This window comes from Anolis sagrei, chromosome 2 (genome assembly GCF_037176765.1).
Source record: "Anolis sagrei isolate rAnoSag1 chromosome 2, rAnoSag1.mat, whole genome shotgun sequence".
Taxonomy (NCBI): Eukaryota; Metazoa; Chordata; class Lepidosauria; order Squamata; family Dactyloidae; genus Anolis; species Anolis sagrei.
The window spans coordinates 116,924,738-116,944,225 of NC_090022.1; the positions used below are offsets into that span (position 1 = coordinate 116,924,738).

The 19,488-nt window shown below is 38.5% G+C and overlaps 1 protein-coding gene across 1 annotated transcript in view; it reads right to left on the reverse strand.

Annotated features, from left to right (window-relative positions):
- The window catches only part of HID1 (HID1 domain containing), a 47,857-nt gene that overhangs the window by 12,992 nt on the left and 15,377 nt on the right, over positions 1–19,488 (reverse strand). The window contains exons 4-12 of the mRNA XM_060764718.2: positions 15,016–15,129; positions 8,426–8,532; positions 7,457–7,573; positions 5,529–5,751; positions 2,419–2,475; positions 2,189–2,329; positions 1,331–1,421; positions 369–520; positions 72–150 (exon numbers count right to left, since the gene is read on the reverse strand). Of these exons, the coding sequence (XP_060620701.2) occupies positions 72–150; positions 369–520; positions 1,331–1,421; positions 2,189–2,329; positions 2,419–2,475; positions 5,529–5,751; positions 7,457–7,573; positions 8,426–8,532; positions 15,016–15,129 (1,081 nt within the window). The remainder of the gene's footprint in view (positions 1–71; positions 151–368; positions 521–1,330; positions 1,422–2,188; positions 2,330–2,418; positions 2,476–5,528; positions 5,752–7,456; positions 7,574–8,425; positions 8,533–15,015; positions 15,130–19,488) is intronic.

The following is a 19,488-nucleotide window of genomic DNA, read 5'->3' on the forward strand; positions in this document are numbered from 1 at the left end:
ATTCTGTCAAAATTGTGGTTTAAAAACTAATCTTAATTGGCCAAAGCATCGGAATAGTTCAGGTGGCTTACCATTCACAATAATGGTGAGAAGGCAGTCAAAAAGGGGCTGCAGCCTCTGGTGTCCACTGGTGATAATCTTGTGAAAGACCTGGAGTATGGAATTACAATGATAGCATGAACGAGAACAGGTCTAACTCTCCTTTTACTTCTGTGATGGATGTCACTTTCACTAAAGAACAAGTCTCGAACTTAATATTATTACATACTATTATTAAAGTCAAGCTGTAAATTCCCCACCTCCCCCAAAATGAACACTCCCTGATGAGAAAAAAAAACAGAGGCATTTGCAGCAACTGATACACTCACAATGATAAGAAGATCTGCATGTGTCCCTGTAAACACAGGGATATCCATTGGTACTCGCACGGAATACGGCTTGTTCAGGCGAACCCCAAAATTCCTCTCTCCACTCAGTAGCAAAAGAATGAAGACACCAATATGCATTAGACCAACTCGAGCTACAGGAGGGGAAAAATTAAATCATGCTGAAATTAAATCATTCAATAGATCTATGAAAAGAACCTTGAAGTTACAAAGGAAGATCGGGAAGTGAAGATAGAATATAGAAGATGTTTCTATATATGGAACCACTGCCATTTAATGTGGTGCTCCTAATGAAGGAACATAATAAATCAATCAAAGTCTGCTTGACTGCCCCCACCCTTCCCCCACCAAAGGTTTTATGTCAAGAAGTAATGTGTCTCTCCTCAATATCCCTGTAGGCAGGACTGGCAAAGTAACCTTATAGTAAAAAAGGAAGTTTGAGAGTCAAACGAGATGGTAGTAGCACATGTAGTACTGCGACACAGCATTTATAGTCACACTTGAATGTATTTATATCAGCAGAGAAAGACCCAGTGTAGTTTAGTGGTTTGAGTGTTAGAGAAGGATACTGAGAAACCAGGATTCGAATCCTCAGCCAGATATAAAAACCCAGTGGATTGGGCTAGCCACATTCTCTCAGCCCATGAGAAACGCAGTGGTAAACCTCCTCTGACTAAATCTGGCAAGGATAGGATCACTGTAAGTCAGAGTTCACTTGAAAGCTCACAACAATAACATCAGCAGGGGAAAACTGTTTATGATGGCACTTGTTCGAATGTAAATTTCAAATTTCTGACTTCAGGTTCTATCTACAGACACAATCCTTCTGCTGAAAGACATATCTAAGGAGGCATCTGCAAGTAGAGCAACATCCCACCAAGATGTCTGCCCAAGTGGACAAACAAACCTTTTCAAAATGTTTTAGAACACAAAAATAAACTTACATTGATCTGCTCTGGCATCATTTAGGAAGTAAAGAATTGGCACCAGGATGTCTAGGACGTCACTACTCTTCAGCACAAAAAAGAGAAATTTCTGAAAAAGGAAGAAAATAAGTATTTTGCACAACTTTAATTTTCCCAAATGTTCAGAGGACAAATAAAATGAAGCTGATGCTCCACAAAGCTGTGTAAATAATATATAAATAATATATAAATAATATATTGATGCATGTCAGTCTCCCAGTAGCTTCATATTTAAGAACTATGCTTGATGTGAAGTCACAAAGGCTTTGGATAAGGATTATCAAGCCTGCATTAGATATTTCTTTATCACTGACCTTTAATTGGTCACTCCTAGACTGTGGAATGACCTGCTAACTAAATGAGCTGTCAGAATATAAAACAGAGGCCTATCTAGTCAATTTTCACTTAAAAGTTTAAAGTTACATTGTATCAGTATGAATGACGTGATCTGTTTTAATTGTATGTCTGTATTTTAATTTAGGTGTTTTAATGGTCTATGTTTTTATCTATGTATTTTAACAGTGTTGTATCGGTCAAAAGTTTGGAGGAGAGGCAGGCAACAAATAATTTATGAATAGAATAAATTTTATTTATCTTGACCCAGTTGACTTGGTAGATACTTTAGCCACAGTTATTATCTTGTTTGTTTGCCTTCCTGCTCAGTTTCAGGGCTGATTCCAGCTTCGTGTTTTACTTGGAAGATACAGTAGGGCTGATATTTCAGTCCTACTCAACACTGTCATCTGACAATCACTTCCAGTTCTCCCATTCCTATCCTTTGTTTTTCTTTAAGCAGATGTTGATTTCTCCCTTTGATTCTTTATTAGTATCAAGTACCTTGTTGAAATCACACAGTTTCCAGAAGAGAACCAAAAGTTCCTGATGGAACTGTATCTTTTTGGTCGAATTTGGCAGATAAGTTTGGAGCAGCGGGTTGGAGAGAAGACGAGCCACTCCCTTCAGAATAAACTGGAAATCCTAACAAGACAGAAGTTATAAGAGGAACATGAAGTATGTGCTTTAAGGTTACACCAATAAGCAGTCAGAAGTAGAATATGGTATGTTACCTCTTCTCTGTGTATCCTGGACAAGTAATTGACAAACAGATTGTCTGGTCCTGGAGGCTGCATCAAAAGGAAACCACATAAGGGCTTCTTAACATTTGCTTTAAAACATATAAAAATCATACATAGATTTCTTAACGGGTAATACTTTTGCACAATGGGTTACTGTAAGTTTTTCGGGCTATATGGCCATGTTCCAGAAGCATTCTCTCCTGTATGGCCATGTTCCAAAAGGATCTTTCACAACCTCTGTGGATGCCTGCCACAGATGCAAGCAAAACGTCAGGAGAGAATGCTTCTGGAACATGGCCATATAGCTTGAAAATTTTACAGCAACCCAGTGATTCCAGCCATGAAAGCCTTCGACAACATTTTTGCACAATTTTTTCATAAAATATAAGGACTGAGAAATGCTAAGCATCAAGATCCAATCCACTTTATGTCTTGGGAAAAGCAATACAGTCAGCCCTTCACATTTGTGGGTTTAACTTTTGTGGATTTGACTATTCAGATATTTGATTATTCAGGTCTCCGGTGTAACTCATACTGTTAGCCCCATACATTACTGTAATTGTTTAAAAGGTTTTGTTTTGTTTTTAATTCATGGTTTTTCCACTTTCATGGGGATCCTGCCTCCCTAACTCCAGCAAATGGCATGGACCAAGTATATAAATAATTTATAGTCTACAATACACACACACCATACGAAAGCCTAACACAGTAGGCATTGTTTAATTATGGGGGAAGATGATGAGCTTATTTTTATGGGGGCACTCTTTTATACTCCAAAAAAGAATATATCTCTCTCCTTTCCTCCTATTTGCCTCATGAGTAAAACTGCATCCTCTTTTGAAATGTAGAAGAAACTCCCTTGTCTTCTACATTTCACCTAGACTCTCTTGAAAGGCCTCATCACACTAAAGAAAAAATCCACTTAAAATCCGGTTTCTGCCTTCTGCAGAATTCTGGGGTTTGTAGTTTAGGGAGGAGCCTTTAAAAGCCTCACTAAACTACAAACCCTAGAATCCTGCAGGAGGCAGAAACCGAATTTTAAGTGGACTTTTCCTCTAGTGTGATGAAGTTATCAGTGGTGAGATCGGTCCCCAAAGACATGTCCATACAGGAAAGTCCTGCACTATTCGTTCATGAACCACAGGTCAGAAAATTAATGATTAGAGTAGAAGTGAAAACACTACCCATCCAGATGTTTTAATTTTTAGCTCCCTAGTCACAACAGCCAATGATAATATATTATACAAGTGATAGTCTAAAATATTTGAAAGGCCAGACTAATTTTTTTGTTTTGTCTCTACAGTCCCTGCCCATTGGACAGTATGGAACATCATCCCAAGATGTAGTGCAACTAGGAAGGAAGCAGAGGAAACCCAAATAATCACTTCTGCTAGAACTACAAAAGCCTAAGGTGAACCGGTTGGCATGCAGATTAGCGCAGAATAAAGTTAGTTTAGCATTAAGAAGAAATGAGGGGTCTCAGGAGGCTAGTGTTCAGGTCTAAAATTAATCACAATTGTTACACTGATCTCAAGCTATATATTGGCTGAAATGAAAATTTTAAAAATCCAAACATCCCAACAGGACTTTGGCTAACTATAGAGAATAAGCTCAACACTGATTCAAGATGGAGGAGCAGTGGGAAGATACTCTACTGTCTCAAGAAGCAACAGCCTTCCTGTCAGTAGCACTGATATTCTACCAGCTCAACAATTCCATCTAATCTTTTCCTGAAGTTATAAAAACATATGCAGAACCCTGGGTGTTCTGAAAAAGTAGCATACAGGGAAAGGATTCAACTCTTGCTTCCCACACTGGTTTTTTACTAAAATGATTTCCCTCTGTAGGAGGTTGCTGAAGTTTTGCTATGCAGATCTGCACACAACATACATTTCTTTGGCTCTCAAACACCTCCGCATGTTGGGCACCAGTTTCCATTATTGCCATTTAGCCTAGGATTCCTGTCTGACAAGAGCTTCAATATTATAATTTATGTGTGCTCAGCCATTTCCAAAATTAATCAATACTGCTGTCTGCCTTCAGACTTGTTAAATGGAACTTGTTATATGCTGTCCTACAATCAGTTTCCCCAAGGGCTTTCATTTATTCAATAATGAGACTGCAGATAAGCATGGCTTGGAAATTAAGGAAAGGACTAAGGAAACTGTTGGATTCTGTGCCTTCTATTTTGATTAAATTGTTTGAGAGCAGAACATGAGCATAAAATGACAGTAACCAATAAGGTGGGTGAGAGAGCTAAATAGTTCTTCTCTCTCACCTACCACTTTTGCCCCTGTTTTTCCAAGCAACTGCCAAGAAATCCCAATTATTTTATCTGAAAAACTGTTTCAGGAAACTACATGAAATGTTTATTTCAGGAAGACTGCAAATCAAAGAGGAAGAGAAATTTTCTTAACCCCCCCCCCTCCCCACACACACACTTTTTAAAAAACAGTTGTTTTGCTAGACCTTCAGAGGAAGAGTCAGAAAATCGAGCTGTGTGTAAGTAGCATGCTAATTTTATGAGAGAGAAGGTGATGAAAATTTTCATCTTCAAGACTCCACCCAACTCGGGCTTATCTGACTGAGGAAATACAAGACTTGAGGCAGGCGGATTCAGTAACTTGTTTTTCTAAGTTGCTATTATATGACTTTCCTTGTTTTAAAAAAAACCATCAAACTGTTTAAGTTATATATGTCTTGAAATCCAAGCAATACTACCCATCTTTTGAAGCGTGACTACCTACAATGTTTGATTTTAATTTTTCAAAGAACTTTATGCTTAGGACTTCCATCTATATGTCTACTGGGCAAGCCACAGACAGTCAGGGATTCTTCATGATTTGTCAGTTATTCTGAGTTAACTGAGGGAAAGACAAGCATTGATGCTGGCATCCTAACTGTCTAATGGCGGTCAGGTATAAACGCTGTGTAAATCTGTGCTCCTGCCTCATAATATACACTTATACAGAAATCCGTGGGAAACTAAAACACTTTTATTGGCATGCCCCTACAAATTCCCTGGAAAGGAAACCCAAACACCACTATCATATGTGCACCCTCAAGTACTATCACCATAGCTAAAACTGGGTGCAACTCACATCAATATCATCCATGGCTGTGCCAGTTGTAGTGCCATCTACTGTTGGACTGGAGCTGGTGGAAGTGTCATAGTCCAACGTGACTATCAGGACTTGGGCTGCCTGCTCCACTAAGGGTTCACGATAGTCCGAGAACAGCAAGTGGTTATAAGGAATCCCATAGCCCACTGGATCATAAGCACAGACGATGTTCAAGAGGGAAGTGAACAGTGGTAGTGCATGCCTGAAAGAGGAGCCAACATGCTTAAAAAGGTACACTGGACAGAAAAAAAAACTTGCTGTGTTAAAAGCTTTTCCAAGAGAAGCAGTATTTCTACAAGATATGCATTCCATTAAAGCTATTTCACGGCTGAGTAAAAATAAAGCTCACATGCCTCAGAATAAACATGAATTAGTCAAAAGGAAACACAGTTCTTTTCTGGTATTGATTATTTGGGGTTATTCATTCTACCATTTGGGTAAACAGAGTAATATCCCAAAGTATCTTCCAAAAGATGCTTGCTTGTATGTTTCAAGCATTTTGTGCAGGCAGATCATTTTTATGAGCCACAAAGGCCACACAGAAAAACATCTCATTTCTTATTTCATTATAGAATATATAGTATGAGTGACTGTGATGTTGCCATCAATGAATAAAGTACTAAAAATATACTAAATCCCTTTCTAAAAGGAATCCACTCAAAGCAAATTACAATAAATCACAAAATAATATCTATTTATACTGTGCACTTTCATGTTCACATTGGTTTATTTTACCAAAGACAATTGCCTTGTGTTATGGAAACTACAAGTACTTGCACTGCTTTCTTTTCTTTTCTTTTCTTTTTTCTTTTTTAATATGGCAAAAGCATAAACACCAGCAAGCCTGTCTCTTCCATGGAGAATGAACAAATGGGCTTACTATTTCAAAATATAGAACATACATTTCTTTGACGGTTATATGTTTTACACCATATTTTATAGTGGCATTGCTCCCTTCCATTATATGGAGAATGGAGTAAAACTACAGTCATTAGAATAGAAATAATAATGTCAACTTTACTAAGAATAAAGACAATTTTGAAGAATCTGAGCAGACAATGTTTAAGTTCAGATAATAAATTTATTTATTTATTTACAGTATTTATATACCACCTTTCTCACCCCCAGGGGGGGGGGGGGGGGGGGACGGACTCAAAGCTCTCATGCCAATACATAAAAATTTATCAATGATATTTTTAATTTTATCAATTGATATGGTAATTTTTAATTTTTATTTGCCTCTTTTGAATACTGTCCACATAATAATTCTTGATGGATGACAAGTAATAAAATAAAGAATGAAAGAATGAAAATTTAACTGTAAGGGTCTTATGGTGAAATTAAATGTCATGAAACACCCAGAAAGGGGTAGGACTTCATCTGTCATTGAAAAGATTATGATGTAAGCATCCAGCAGACTCTCCAAGGAAAGCTATTCCATGGTTAGGGGACTACCAATGAAAGGGAGTATTGAAAAAAGGGCTCTTTTAAAACATGAATGGCAGTGGGAGAAATCTAGCTAAAATGCACTGGCTTAAACCATCTTGAGAGGAAGGATAATCCAAGGCATTAACACTAGGGGGCAGCATTTGTCAGGAATCTAGAATTACAAAGCAAATGAATAAGCAGAACTGGCCAGAACAGTCAGAATTCATTCCAGAAGTACAATGAAATTCAATTTATAATATGAAGAAGAGAAAAATATACACCTATTATCTTGGCAAAATGTGTGAATTCAAGATAAGCAACTGTTATCATTCAAGCTATAGTATACTGAAGTGACAGGAAACAAATTAGCTTTTTTTGAAACAGCCAGCAAAAAAAATGGGGAAAGGGGTGAACAGGTAAAAGACTAGAATTACACCTAGCCTTTTCTCAGAAGCAACCTCCAAACACAAACAGCTCACCGGTTCTCAGTGGAGCAAAAGAATTGGACCCATGGATTAGTATTGCCACTGTCTGAGGAGGGGGGCAGGTACATGACCTCTGAGAAACAAGTCAGCAGGAGTTTCAAAAGCTCTGTCCTGAAAAAAGAAGGAAGAAGGTCCATTTATAGGAACATGCAGGTAATTTGTTTTGGATTTATCCCATTGGCCTGAAGCTTTGGCTCACTTCCGTTCTAATAGTTTTTTCAACTTTTTTCCAAGAAAAACTTATGCAGGTTACCATTAACCACTCTCATTACCAGTTCTTTTTCTGATCAAAGAAATATTTTTAGGAGGACTGTTTACACACAGAGAGACACACTTGTCAGGAGCCATGGGGCAAAAATACATTATCCAGGCCACAATGAGCAGCTAGTAAAATGTCAAGTTGTCACAATGATGCCCCCTGCTTGGCCCCATCCCGATTACAAGAGTGCATCTAGTTCCAGTAAGTGAACAGTGATAGTAAATGCTGAAACACAATGCAGCCATTGAAATGGCTTTTGCATCATTAGCATTGCCAACTCGTGCCATTTTATAAATTAATGATGACTTGGCTTTCATATTCTATCAAGCACCATACACACTGTGCACTTGAATAGGAAACAAATGCTTCCCTTTCATGAAACTTATTCCAAAATTTCATGATTCATAATCTAAGATACCATTAACATCTGACCAACTGGATTTCCACACATGCTCAGAATTGTTTATGAGATGGTAATATCACTTTGATGCCTAGTGCTGAAGAATGATAAACTCTTTCTGTCAGGAATAGTTGTCCTCTTCCACCAAGCGCACAGCTTCAGGAGGGGTGTTCATGGAGCCGTGAGGGAGGAAAGGGGCATCAACCCATTGATTGACAAATATTGCAGACAGATCACCCTCACATCCCAAATTCGTTTGAATCATACAATCGCCCCTCTATTGCCTATTCTCCAGTATTCTCACCTGTTTAGATCATGGGTGTAGCTTGGTTGTGGGGAATGCGCAAACCCAACACCAGCTTCCCAGATGTATTCACAGCTATCAATTGCATGGATATCCTCAGCTGTGTCCTGGAAAGGTAGGCAGGAAAGGCAAAATGAAAACGAAAGCTCATAGAAGCTGCCCGATCACGCAACACATGTGGTGCTTCACCAGCAGAGACTACTGCTGAGCTTCGGAGCTGATTTCATGAATAGTGTGATATAGACCTGAGAGTCATTCAGAACAGAAGGTGGTTCAAGACTGGGGACTCCCAATGCCACTAAAGATTATTCAGTCTTTTTCTCTTCAGCAAATTTTCTGTGGTAAAAAGAAAGCCAGAAATCATAAGACACAAGTGTTGCACATATATGTGTCTCATGACTGAGGCAGGATGAAGACCCTAGAATGCAACACATACTCCAACTACTGCTGAGTGCCTTCGGGTTATTTCTGATTGAAGGTGAACTGGTTCAGGGGAAGGCAAAGGCAAACCCTATCTGAACAAATGTATCCTGCTTTAAAAGTATCTTACATGAATACCAAGAGAGAAAGAGAATTGCAGATAAACATTTCTAACCTTATATAATAATTAGAGAGGCAGAGTCACCACTATGTATTTAATTGTCCCCTTAGGGAATCCTACAAGTAGGTCATATGGTACACAGTGGATACCAAAATTTATACTACAAGAAATGATGCTGTGTTTTGTTTTATTTTTGTGGACCTAGTTGAATGACACATACTCCAAAGTATTCAGAAGACTTATACTCTGTCTTTCAATCCAATTATTCCTGGCATGGATTTCAGTAGATTAATAGTAATACATAGACCAAATGCATATAGCTCAACTGTTCTTTGTCCTCTAGCGCAAGGCCTCTTAAACAATAGGTCCCAACCCTAAATGGGGTTCCTTTACTTCAACGTTGGGATCATGAAAAAATTAGCAACGGTAAAAGGTTTCTGAATGTCACCCAATCAAAACATTTATTTCGGTCATTGACCAGCACAGGAAATAGTGTCACATTTCCATACAAACCTGGCATGTCTGGTACATTAAAAATATAAATATAACTACTAAAAACACAATATGGGTGAGGGAGCAGAAGGGGAAACAGGGTAAAAACATACAATGCCCAGATCCATCACCAAATTGTAGATTCAGGGAAAAAGATTACTGGACACACAGTTGACTTTTGGAACTAGTCATTCCCTGGCGGATTTTGTATGCTGCTGCACAGAACTTTGCGACATTGTAGGTTGTAGCTGAATTAGTATCTGCATGTAGCAGGGAGGTATAAAATTGTCCTGAATGGCCTGGGTGCTTGTCTATCAGAGGTAAGATAAGCCTGGCACGGAGATCCCTGTAGAACGGGCACTGAAGGAGCACATGTTCTATTGTTTCCACATGACCCGAGTCACAGGGGCAGAGTCTCTCTGGGAAAGGGATCTTCCGGTAGCGACCTTCGAGTACAGCTGATGGGAGAGCATGCATCGGGCCAGGGTGAAAGCCCTTCGATGAATAGGAACCTCTAAGTATGTTAAATATGCCATAGGGGAGGCAAGGTATCTGCTGTCTTCACTGATAAGGAAGGTTGGAGCCGAGGCCAGATCTAGTTGGCGCTCTGTGTCTGTGATACGTTGTTTAATAAGTACTTTGGCTTGATTGTAATCCATAGCTAATAGTAGACCTGGAGAAAATCCCAACGAGGAGATTTTGGATGCTACCGCCTGCTTCCATGTGGATTGGAAGTCATCCTCCATGGTTACTGGGGCAAGGCCAAGGGGTGCACGGGACAGTCTGAGCCAGAGGTTAAGTATGGCCGCCCACACCCTGGCCTCCACTCTCATAAAACCCGTCTCTAGTCGCAGGGTGGCATTAGAAACGCATTTAGGTACCTGCAATATTTAGGTACCTGCAATATGAATGTCACCCATTTACACAAATATGTTAATAACAACATGCAGTGTTTACAGTGGACTCTGCAGAAAATGCTTCTAACCTGTACTTCATAAAAAGGAAAATCAACCTATTTAGCAAGCCTTCCAAATGCCGATTTTTTACAGCAAATGTTTGATTTGTATGCCTATTTTATAAACTTATATACCCAGAGTCACATAAGAAATTATTAGGCCAAATTCCTTTTACCGTCTCATGTCTAGGACAACTAGGATTGTGGAAGAAGACATACACTTCTTTAGCAGATCCCACCCTCCCCCGTCAAAGGCATTGATAAAACAGTACCTTGGTATTATTTTTAGTTATCTTAAATCTTATTATATCTTATCTAAAATCCAAATTTCAATTGTACTTTCTTCACAATACTGTGTGATGGGATGTTTTCAAGGGCATGAAGTTATAAGTCTTTTCCCATCCCTCTACAGAGTTTTCTTTATATCTCATGTTATTAAAATAAATACTTCGATGCATCTATTGTTGTTCCACACTTGTCCTATGGTAGCAGTATTCCCTTTTCTGAACTCCAGGCAAATTACTCTAATTCTGTGGAGAGAAGTAACCACTGTAATCTTTTTTTTTTAACTTTCCAAGTAAAAGTACAAAATGCTGGGCTAAAGGTTAACATGCTCAAATCAAGGTTGCCTGGCATCATTTAAGGCAAGTTCTTTCAGTGCTTTAATTAAGCAAAATTCTCTGTGCTGTCCTTTTCCTGGCACACAAAGACCCCACACTTGTTCTTGCCTAACACGTCTGAACTTCCATTATATAATGGTAAACCTCACAAATCATTGGTTCAGAGCACAAGAACAGTGCAACAGTTGAGAGACTGCAACTAAGACATCACTGAACCACATCATTTTGCAAGCAGTGAAACTTTTATGTAGTTATATATCTCCATGCAGGCAATACTTGACTGATTTCTGCTACTCAAGGATTGTTTGGGGTAAACCAATCAGATTTGCAGAGCCATGTGGAATAAAACAACTACACAAAAAGGTCATGCTCAGTTTCTTGGAAATCTTTCTCGAACATGCTAAAACAGTTCCATCTGTTATTAGCCAGAAGAGTTTGTTTGCACTAGTGCTTTACCATAACAATTTAATATAATGTCTATCAGTGAAGTGACCACAGCTTTTAAATATCTTGCACTACAGTAATAACTTCAGCACAGATAAAAAATAGAAAAAAATCACACAATATGTGATAAATGCATATCAAACTCACATACCGGAAATCAAAGCAATTACTTCTTTTATGGCAAGCACTGAAGGGCCCATGCATTCGTCCCTAACCCATAAAACTGGGTTCAAAGAATAAAGCACTTCAAAAAAAAACTTATCGCTTATACCATGTCTCAACTCTATTACTGTGTTTCTCGTTAATTCTTAGAATAACTATACACCTACAGCATTTTCATCTTTTCAGCCTACAAATATTCAGTTTTGCAGAATTATGATGGGAAATAGTGTACAGAGCAGAACTTTAGTTTTAATTCCATTTCTAGCAATACAGCAACATTTTAGCAACACTAAAATGGCTTACTGTAGAAAAAGTAATAAAAAGACAGAAAATCTCAAAATTTTAAATAAAAAACTCTTGTGGAACAAAATGCACACATTACATGAGAGTATAAATATTTTTGCAACTTTCCATTAATCTTCATCCAGGTGAATTTTTAAAAACGAGCAATATGTGAATTCTGTAATTTTTTACATTCTGGGTTTTTGGGGGTTTTTTTGTTTGTTTGTTTGTTTTGTGTCAGGAGCGACTTGATAAACTGCAAGTCACTTCTTGTGTGAGAGAACTGGCCGTCTGCAAGGACATTGCCCAGGGGACATTAGGATGTTTTACCATCCTGTGGGAGGCTTCATTCATGTCCCTGCATGAGAAGCTGGAGCTGACAGATGGGAGCTCACCCTGCTCCCCGGATTTGAACCGCTGACCTTTTGGTCAGCAGTCCTACTGGCACAAGAGTTAACCCACTGCACCACCAGGAGCTTCCAACATTCTGGTAATTTCAGTGCATCAAGTATTAACTGCAGGGTGAAAGATATAAATAAGAATGCTAATCAAACAAATCTGTACAGCATCTAGTCTCCAAGACACAATGGGATATGATATCTTTCGAAGAATGAATGTAGTGATTGAAAGATTTAAGATACAATAATAGGGACACTGTCACCATCCCAGCTATGGATCAGCCAGAAGCACCAGGCCATCATGCCAATAACAGTCTTTGGACAACCTGTACCAGGCAACTCTTATTTGGCCTTTATGAAAACAGCACAAAATTGTCATGGATCAGAAACACTCATTAATTTAAAAGAGCAGGCCAAACATTATGGCTTGGTCTACATGACCTAGTCCTCAGCATCTTAGAAACTGTATTAGGGACGAGGGAGAAGGAGACAATAGGAACAATGCAGTGCCAAAACAAACAAAAATACAGAGAGAAATACACACTAATCAGCACTGTTTGAGATCTACCATTGGTTTTCTAATACACTATAATAAATTATGCTAATTACAAATTAATTATGTATTTTTTTTTTAAAAAAAGTTACAATACAACTACAAGGTCCTGAAACGGAAAAACCTTTTTGATTTTGCTGGTTTATTAAGAGCAAATAAGTAATTAAAGAAATACAGAAAATTCATCAACACAGATACCAAATAAAATTACTTTGTTTTCTGAAGGTCTCCATAACACCAAGAAGACATAAAGAACTGAATCTTATAAAAGAACTTAAATGATCAGATACTATTAGTTTACTTATGTTTTAGAAATAATTAGAGGGAGTAAACATAGGAAAGGAAGAGCCTAAATACCTAAAGGCACCAGGTTGCATCTGATCTTGGAAGCAAAGCAGGGTGAGTTCTGGTTAATACTTGTTAAGAAATCTCCAATATAAGGGCTATAGGCTATATTTCAGAGGAAGAAACTGAGAAACCAACATCTCTATATATTCCTTGTCTAACAAAACTCTATGAGATTCATAGACTCATTGTAATTTGGCAGGCAACTTGAAAGCACATACAAATAAATATGCAAGCACACAATTCTCCATGATTATGAAAGAAAATAATCCATAATCCAATTTTCCCCCAACTTTTAATTTTTCCATTTTTAAAGGAAATATGGGTTTTAAGGAAAACTGTTCTCCCAGGGCTTTACATTTCTAAGTCTATAAATCTTATATAAAAACTACGGTGTCCACATTCATCATACGAAATACTAAAATACAGGTGGCAGATTCAGTCATACTAACAGCTACGTAAATATGAGTTATTATTGTGAAACAACAGTTCTGTTGTTTTGCCAGAAGATCTCAGAACAACACATTGACAAATATCATTTCTAATATAAAGGTACAGCTAAAGGGTAGAAAGCAAAAAGGGTGGGCATTTTTGTCTCTGTACCACCACCCCCACTCACACATACTCGTAATGTACCTAGATATGATGCCACATTACTTCTGGTTTGGATTCAGCCACTTTTTTTTCCTTTTTTGGGATGTTTTCAGGCAGGGAACACTGCTTGATTTTACAGTAGTTTTCACTATAAAGTCATCAGATTTTGACAATGTGGGACAGCAGGCTTTGTGGTATTTTAAGGAGCCATAAAGGCCACACTTGATCACCAAAACCACCAGCTATAAAGGGCAGTGGCAAGCTCACTTATAAAAATCACAAGAACCAAGCTGGCTTTAAAAAAAATGTTGTGGCATGTATTTTTTATTTATTAAAATTCTATTTCACTTTTCACCAAATGGCCTCAAGATTACTTGTAATATTTTAAAAGCCCCTGAATGGCTCACAATGTGAAATATCATGATATATGTTACAACAAAAATAACAAAATATTAGACATAAATTCTATTGTAAAATGTTTAGTTTGTATGAAGGAATCTAAAACCAGAATATAACTGAAAAAATACAAATTCAAAAGATTTAGATTAGCTTTTCCTAGAAGAACTTTAGTATATTTAGTTTTAGTCGTAATTTGCCAAGCATTCAGTTACTAGTTAATATGTCAATCATACTACACATAATCAGAATAACAACTCTTCTAAAATATCTGTCCTAAATGCAAAAGTATTACCACTCTCCAGAACAACTATGATTGACAATATCTGAACCTGTTCCTTGAGTCATTGTCATAATGCAACCTGACCTGCTGCTAATAGTAGTTGACCAGGCTTATCTGCATTCCATGAAAAACTTAGGTAACTTCTGTTAAAGGCACAGAAGCACAACATACCCTTTCTGGCCAGTTAGAAATCTGTGCCACAGCATTTTCTACCAAGCTAATTTTTGGTCTTCTAAAGTTAGCATAGCACACTTAGATGAACAAAGCAGTAACTTAATTGACTGAATAAGAAATCTTCATTTCCAACAGTAAGCACCCTCCATCTCTGAGAGATAGAGAGCGAGACCAAAGAAACCACCAGGTTGTTCACTGAAGACTCCACCTTACTTCAGACAGAGGGTGAATTACTCCAGGACATATGGAGAATCTAATATAGGTTTAACCATTTTCTCTTGACATTCTGAGAAGGACCTTATTGAATAAACCTGTCAGGATACAATCAAAACAAAAGACTATATGACTTACCACATTGTTTTTTCGATGACTTTGAACACTGAATTCTGGGCAGAAGAGCAAATCCGCAATGGCTAAAAGCAGTGACTCAGCTAATGGCCTAGCATTTTCATCATCTTCATCTCCCTGCAAATCATAAATAAATTACATTATTCTTGCCAGAACATACACATTCATTCCAGAGAAACATTAAAGCAAACAATGTTTTTGTTTTGCTTTTTAGCAGTAAGCAGCAGGTACAGTTTGGCATGTCAATGAAGCTAGATAAAGGGTGGGGAAAGTAAAAAAAAACCAAAAGCCAAAAAAGCAAGGAGAAATGAAGTTGCCTCATGAGTAAAAAAAATGATTACAAGGCGAATGAAAGATGAATCTTAAGAATTGCAGTTTTGAAATAAAAGGATCGAGTAGATAAAAAGTTTGATGGCATCATATATGAATAAGAACTATATAACATAAAAACTATGGACTTGTTTTCATGATCATACTAATGGCTCTGATATTCTTATAACTTCCTTTTTCCGCTTCCACAGGCTATGAACAATTTTTGTCGTGCAATCATGAACTCAAGGTGGCCATGGAAATTAATAAGAAGTACAACTTTCTAGCTTATATAGCCAGAACGTTCTTTTTCCTTGGATAAATGTGGTAACATTTATCCAAGAAAAAGAGCTTTCTAGCCATAGAGAGTTTATATAATGCAAGGATTGGGTCTTTTAATCTGCTCCTAAAGACTCAAAGAATAGGCTGGTCACCTCTCTCCCCTAACCCTAACCCCCCCCCCCCCCCCAAAATACAGGATGGATCAGATGCCTTTGGGACTACTTACAGCTCCAGGGCCACACTTTGACCACCTCTACATTATATCTAACCACTTTATCTACAATTGTGTCCCTAGTATTTTCCTCTTTCCGTATCAGCTGCTATTTCTTGGTGACAGAAAATTAAATTAAGTTTTCTCCCAGCTTCTGTTCTAACAGGCAAAAGCCAGCAGCACTCTAGGAATGTCAGATGATGTTGTTGTTGTTCATTCGTTCAGTCGTCTCCGACTCTTCGTGACCTCATGGACCAGCCCACGCCAGAGCTCCCTGTCGGCCGTTACCACCCCCAGCTCCCTCAAGGTCAGTCCAGTCACTTCAAGGATGCCATCCATCCATCTTGCCCTTGGTCGGCCCCTCTTCCTTTTGCCTTCCACTTTCCCCAGCATAATTGTCTTCTCTAGGCTTTCCTGTCTCCTCATGATGTGGCCAAAGTACTTCAACTTTGTCTCTAGTATCTTTCCCTCCAGTGAGCAGTCGGGCTTTATTTCCTGGAGGATGGACTGGTTGGATCTTCTCGCAGTCCAAGGCACTCTCAGAACTTTCCTCCAACACCACAGCTCAAAAGCATCGATCTTCCTTCGCTCAGCCTTCCCTAAGGTCCAGCTCTCACATCCGTAGGTTACTACAGGGAATACCATGGCTTTGACTAGGCGGATCTTTGTTGCCAGTCTGATGTCTCTACTCTTTACTATTTTATCGAGATTGGACATTGCTCTCCTCCCAAGAAGTAAGCGTCTTCTGATTTCCTGGCCACAGTCTGCATCTGCAGTAATCTTTGCACCTAGAAATACAAAGTCTGTCATGGCCTCCACAGTTTCTCCCTCTATTTTCCAGTTGTCAATCATTCTTGTTGCCATAATCTTGGTTTTTTTGACGTTTAGCTGCAACCCCGCTTTTGCGCTTTCTTCTTTCACCTTGATTAAAAGGCTCCTCAGCTCCTCCTCGCTTTCGGCCATCAGAGTGGTGTCATCTGCATATCTGAGGTTGTTAATGTTTCTTCCAGCAATTTTCACCCCAGCTTTGCATTCATCCAGCCCCGCACATCGCATGATGTGTTCTGCATACAAGTTAAAAAGGTTGGGTGAGAGGATGCAGCCTTGCCGTACGCCTTTCCCAATCTTGAACCAGTCTGTTGTTCCGTGGTCAGTTCTTACTGTTGCTACTTGGTCCTTGTACAGATTCCTCAGGAGAGAGACAAGGTGGCTTGGGATGCCCATCCCACCAAGAACTTGCCACAATTTATTATGATCCACACAGTCAAAGGCTTTAGAATAGTCAATGAAGCAGAAGTAGATGTTTTTCTGAAACTCCCTGCCTTTCTCCATTACCCAGCGGATATTGGCAATTTGGTCTCTCGTTCCTCTACCTTTTCTAAACCCAGCTTGAACATCTGGCAACTCTCGCTCCATGTATTGCTGGAGTCTTCCTTGCAGGATCTTGAGCATTACCTTACTGGCATGAGAAATAAGGGCCACTGTGCGGAAGTTGGAGCAGTCTTTCGCATTTCCCTTTTTTGGTATGGGGATATAAGTTGATTTTTTCCAGTCTGATGGCCATTCTTGTGTTTTCCATATTTGCTGGCAAATGGCATGCATCACCTTGACAGCATCATCTTTTAAGATTTTAAACAGTTCAGCTGGGATCCCGTCGTCTCCTGTTGCCTTGTTGTTAGCAATGCTTCTTAAGGCCCATTCAACCTCACTCCTCAGGATGTCTGGTTCTAATTCATTCACCACACCGTCAAAACTATCCTCAATATTATTATCCTTCCTATACAGATCTTCTGTATAGTCTCGCCACCTTCTCTTGATCTCTTCAGCTTCTGTTAGGTCCCTGCCATCTTTGTTTCTTATCATACCAATTTTTGCCTGAAATTTACCTCCAATGTTTCTAATTTTCTGGAAGAGGTCTCTTGTCCTTCCTATTCTGTTGTCTTCTTCCACTTCCATGCATTGCTTATTTACCATTTTTCACGCTTCCCAAGCTATTGAGAACTGTACTGCTAAAGCACTTCTCTTTGACAAGTAAATAGCAATGCAACTCTTTTTTTTTCTTTTTAATATCTCTGCCAGGATTTTAAAATTTCACAACATATTTATGCCCCTTCCTGAATTTACCTGTACAAATACTCTTTTCAGAAACTGTTTTGGATTTATAGAAAATGTAAAAGAACACATTTGTTCAAAATCTATGAGATCCCAAATTATTTCAAAATAATCCTGGAAAGAAGGATACATTGGTGTAAAACATTCATACTGAAAATGAAGTCTGGATGCAGAAAACGTATCAGCTAAATGATGTTTAAAGGGTTCATAAAGGGGAACAGTTAATACAAATGACAGAATACGATTATGCCTAACAGTCCTAATAACTGAAAAGAAAACCTCTAAGAAAACCTCTATGTTTGTAAACCACTAGTTTTGTATGTTGAGCACAAACCGTGAATGCCTCTCCTTTACGTGGCCCATTTATAAACTTCCTAGGGGAATGTGACTGGTCACTTTGGAGGTAGAATACATGACTGCTACCTATCATGCAATCCAAAAACATGCGAGCTACATCATAATTATGAAAATAATAGCTATTATTTAAGAATTTATACAATTTTCCCAATTAAAAAAGAAAGAGTTTACATCATGAAACACAATGCATCTTGTTAATAAAAGCACCATTCCAAGGCCATTCATGCAGGCTGGCAACAAAAATAAATTACTGTAAAAAAGGGTCAAGTCTTCCAGGTCAAATAATCTTATTACAAGACGACTTAAATTCAATTATATTACAATACCTATTCAATAAGCTTAAACAAAGAATAGAACTTCAAGTGTGATGCACAGAGACCATGACAAAGAAGCATAGGTTACTCAGGGGGGCGATGCTCTCTGCTTGCTGGGGCAGAACAAGCCTCCTCCCACAAAGCTTCCAGGCATTCAAATCAAGCCTTATTCTTTTTATTTTGTTTCTGATGCCTCAGTCACAAGTGAGCCACTGTTTCCAAGGGAACCACATGTCTTCTCTGTAGGCCTATAGCACTGCCACTGAAAGCTCATCTTGGATTGCAGATCCGCCCCCCCCCCCCCGTCCCCCGCAAGAAGGGCGACAGAAGCTTATCTGTGACAGCCAGCCCCGTATCTGCTTGTGTATGACACAGAGCCCTTCACTCCCGGCAAGCAGACTGGACTACAATAATGACCAGCATTGATCTGACGTTGTCTAGTGCCACATGGCAACAACCAATAAAAGCACTCCAAAGGCAGAAACAGGCACAAGAAATGAAAACAGGTTGGCTGCAAACACTTTCATTCATCTTTTAAAGAGAAAAATAAAAATAGAATCTTAAGGGCTGAAAGGATTAATTGGTTAGTAGTAGGCATCAATCAATCGCTTTGGCAGGCCCATTTGAAGTGCAGCCACATTCTACTGTACAACAGCATATCCAACATTGATAGTAACACTCTATATAAAATACTCCAGCAATCCTTGATCAAAAAACACCAACATAAACAGATGAAAAAGAAAGCACAGTTGTGCTCTTACAACCCCAGGTCATTTCAATAAAGCTAGTACAGAAGAAAACTCTTGAAAGAAAAATGCTAAATACATTTAAAATAATTCCAAATTGTATTTAAAATAATTAAAAATAAAATAATAAAAATAATTTCCCCCA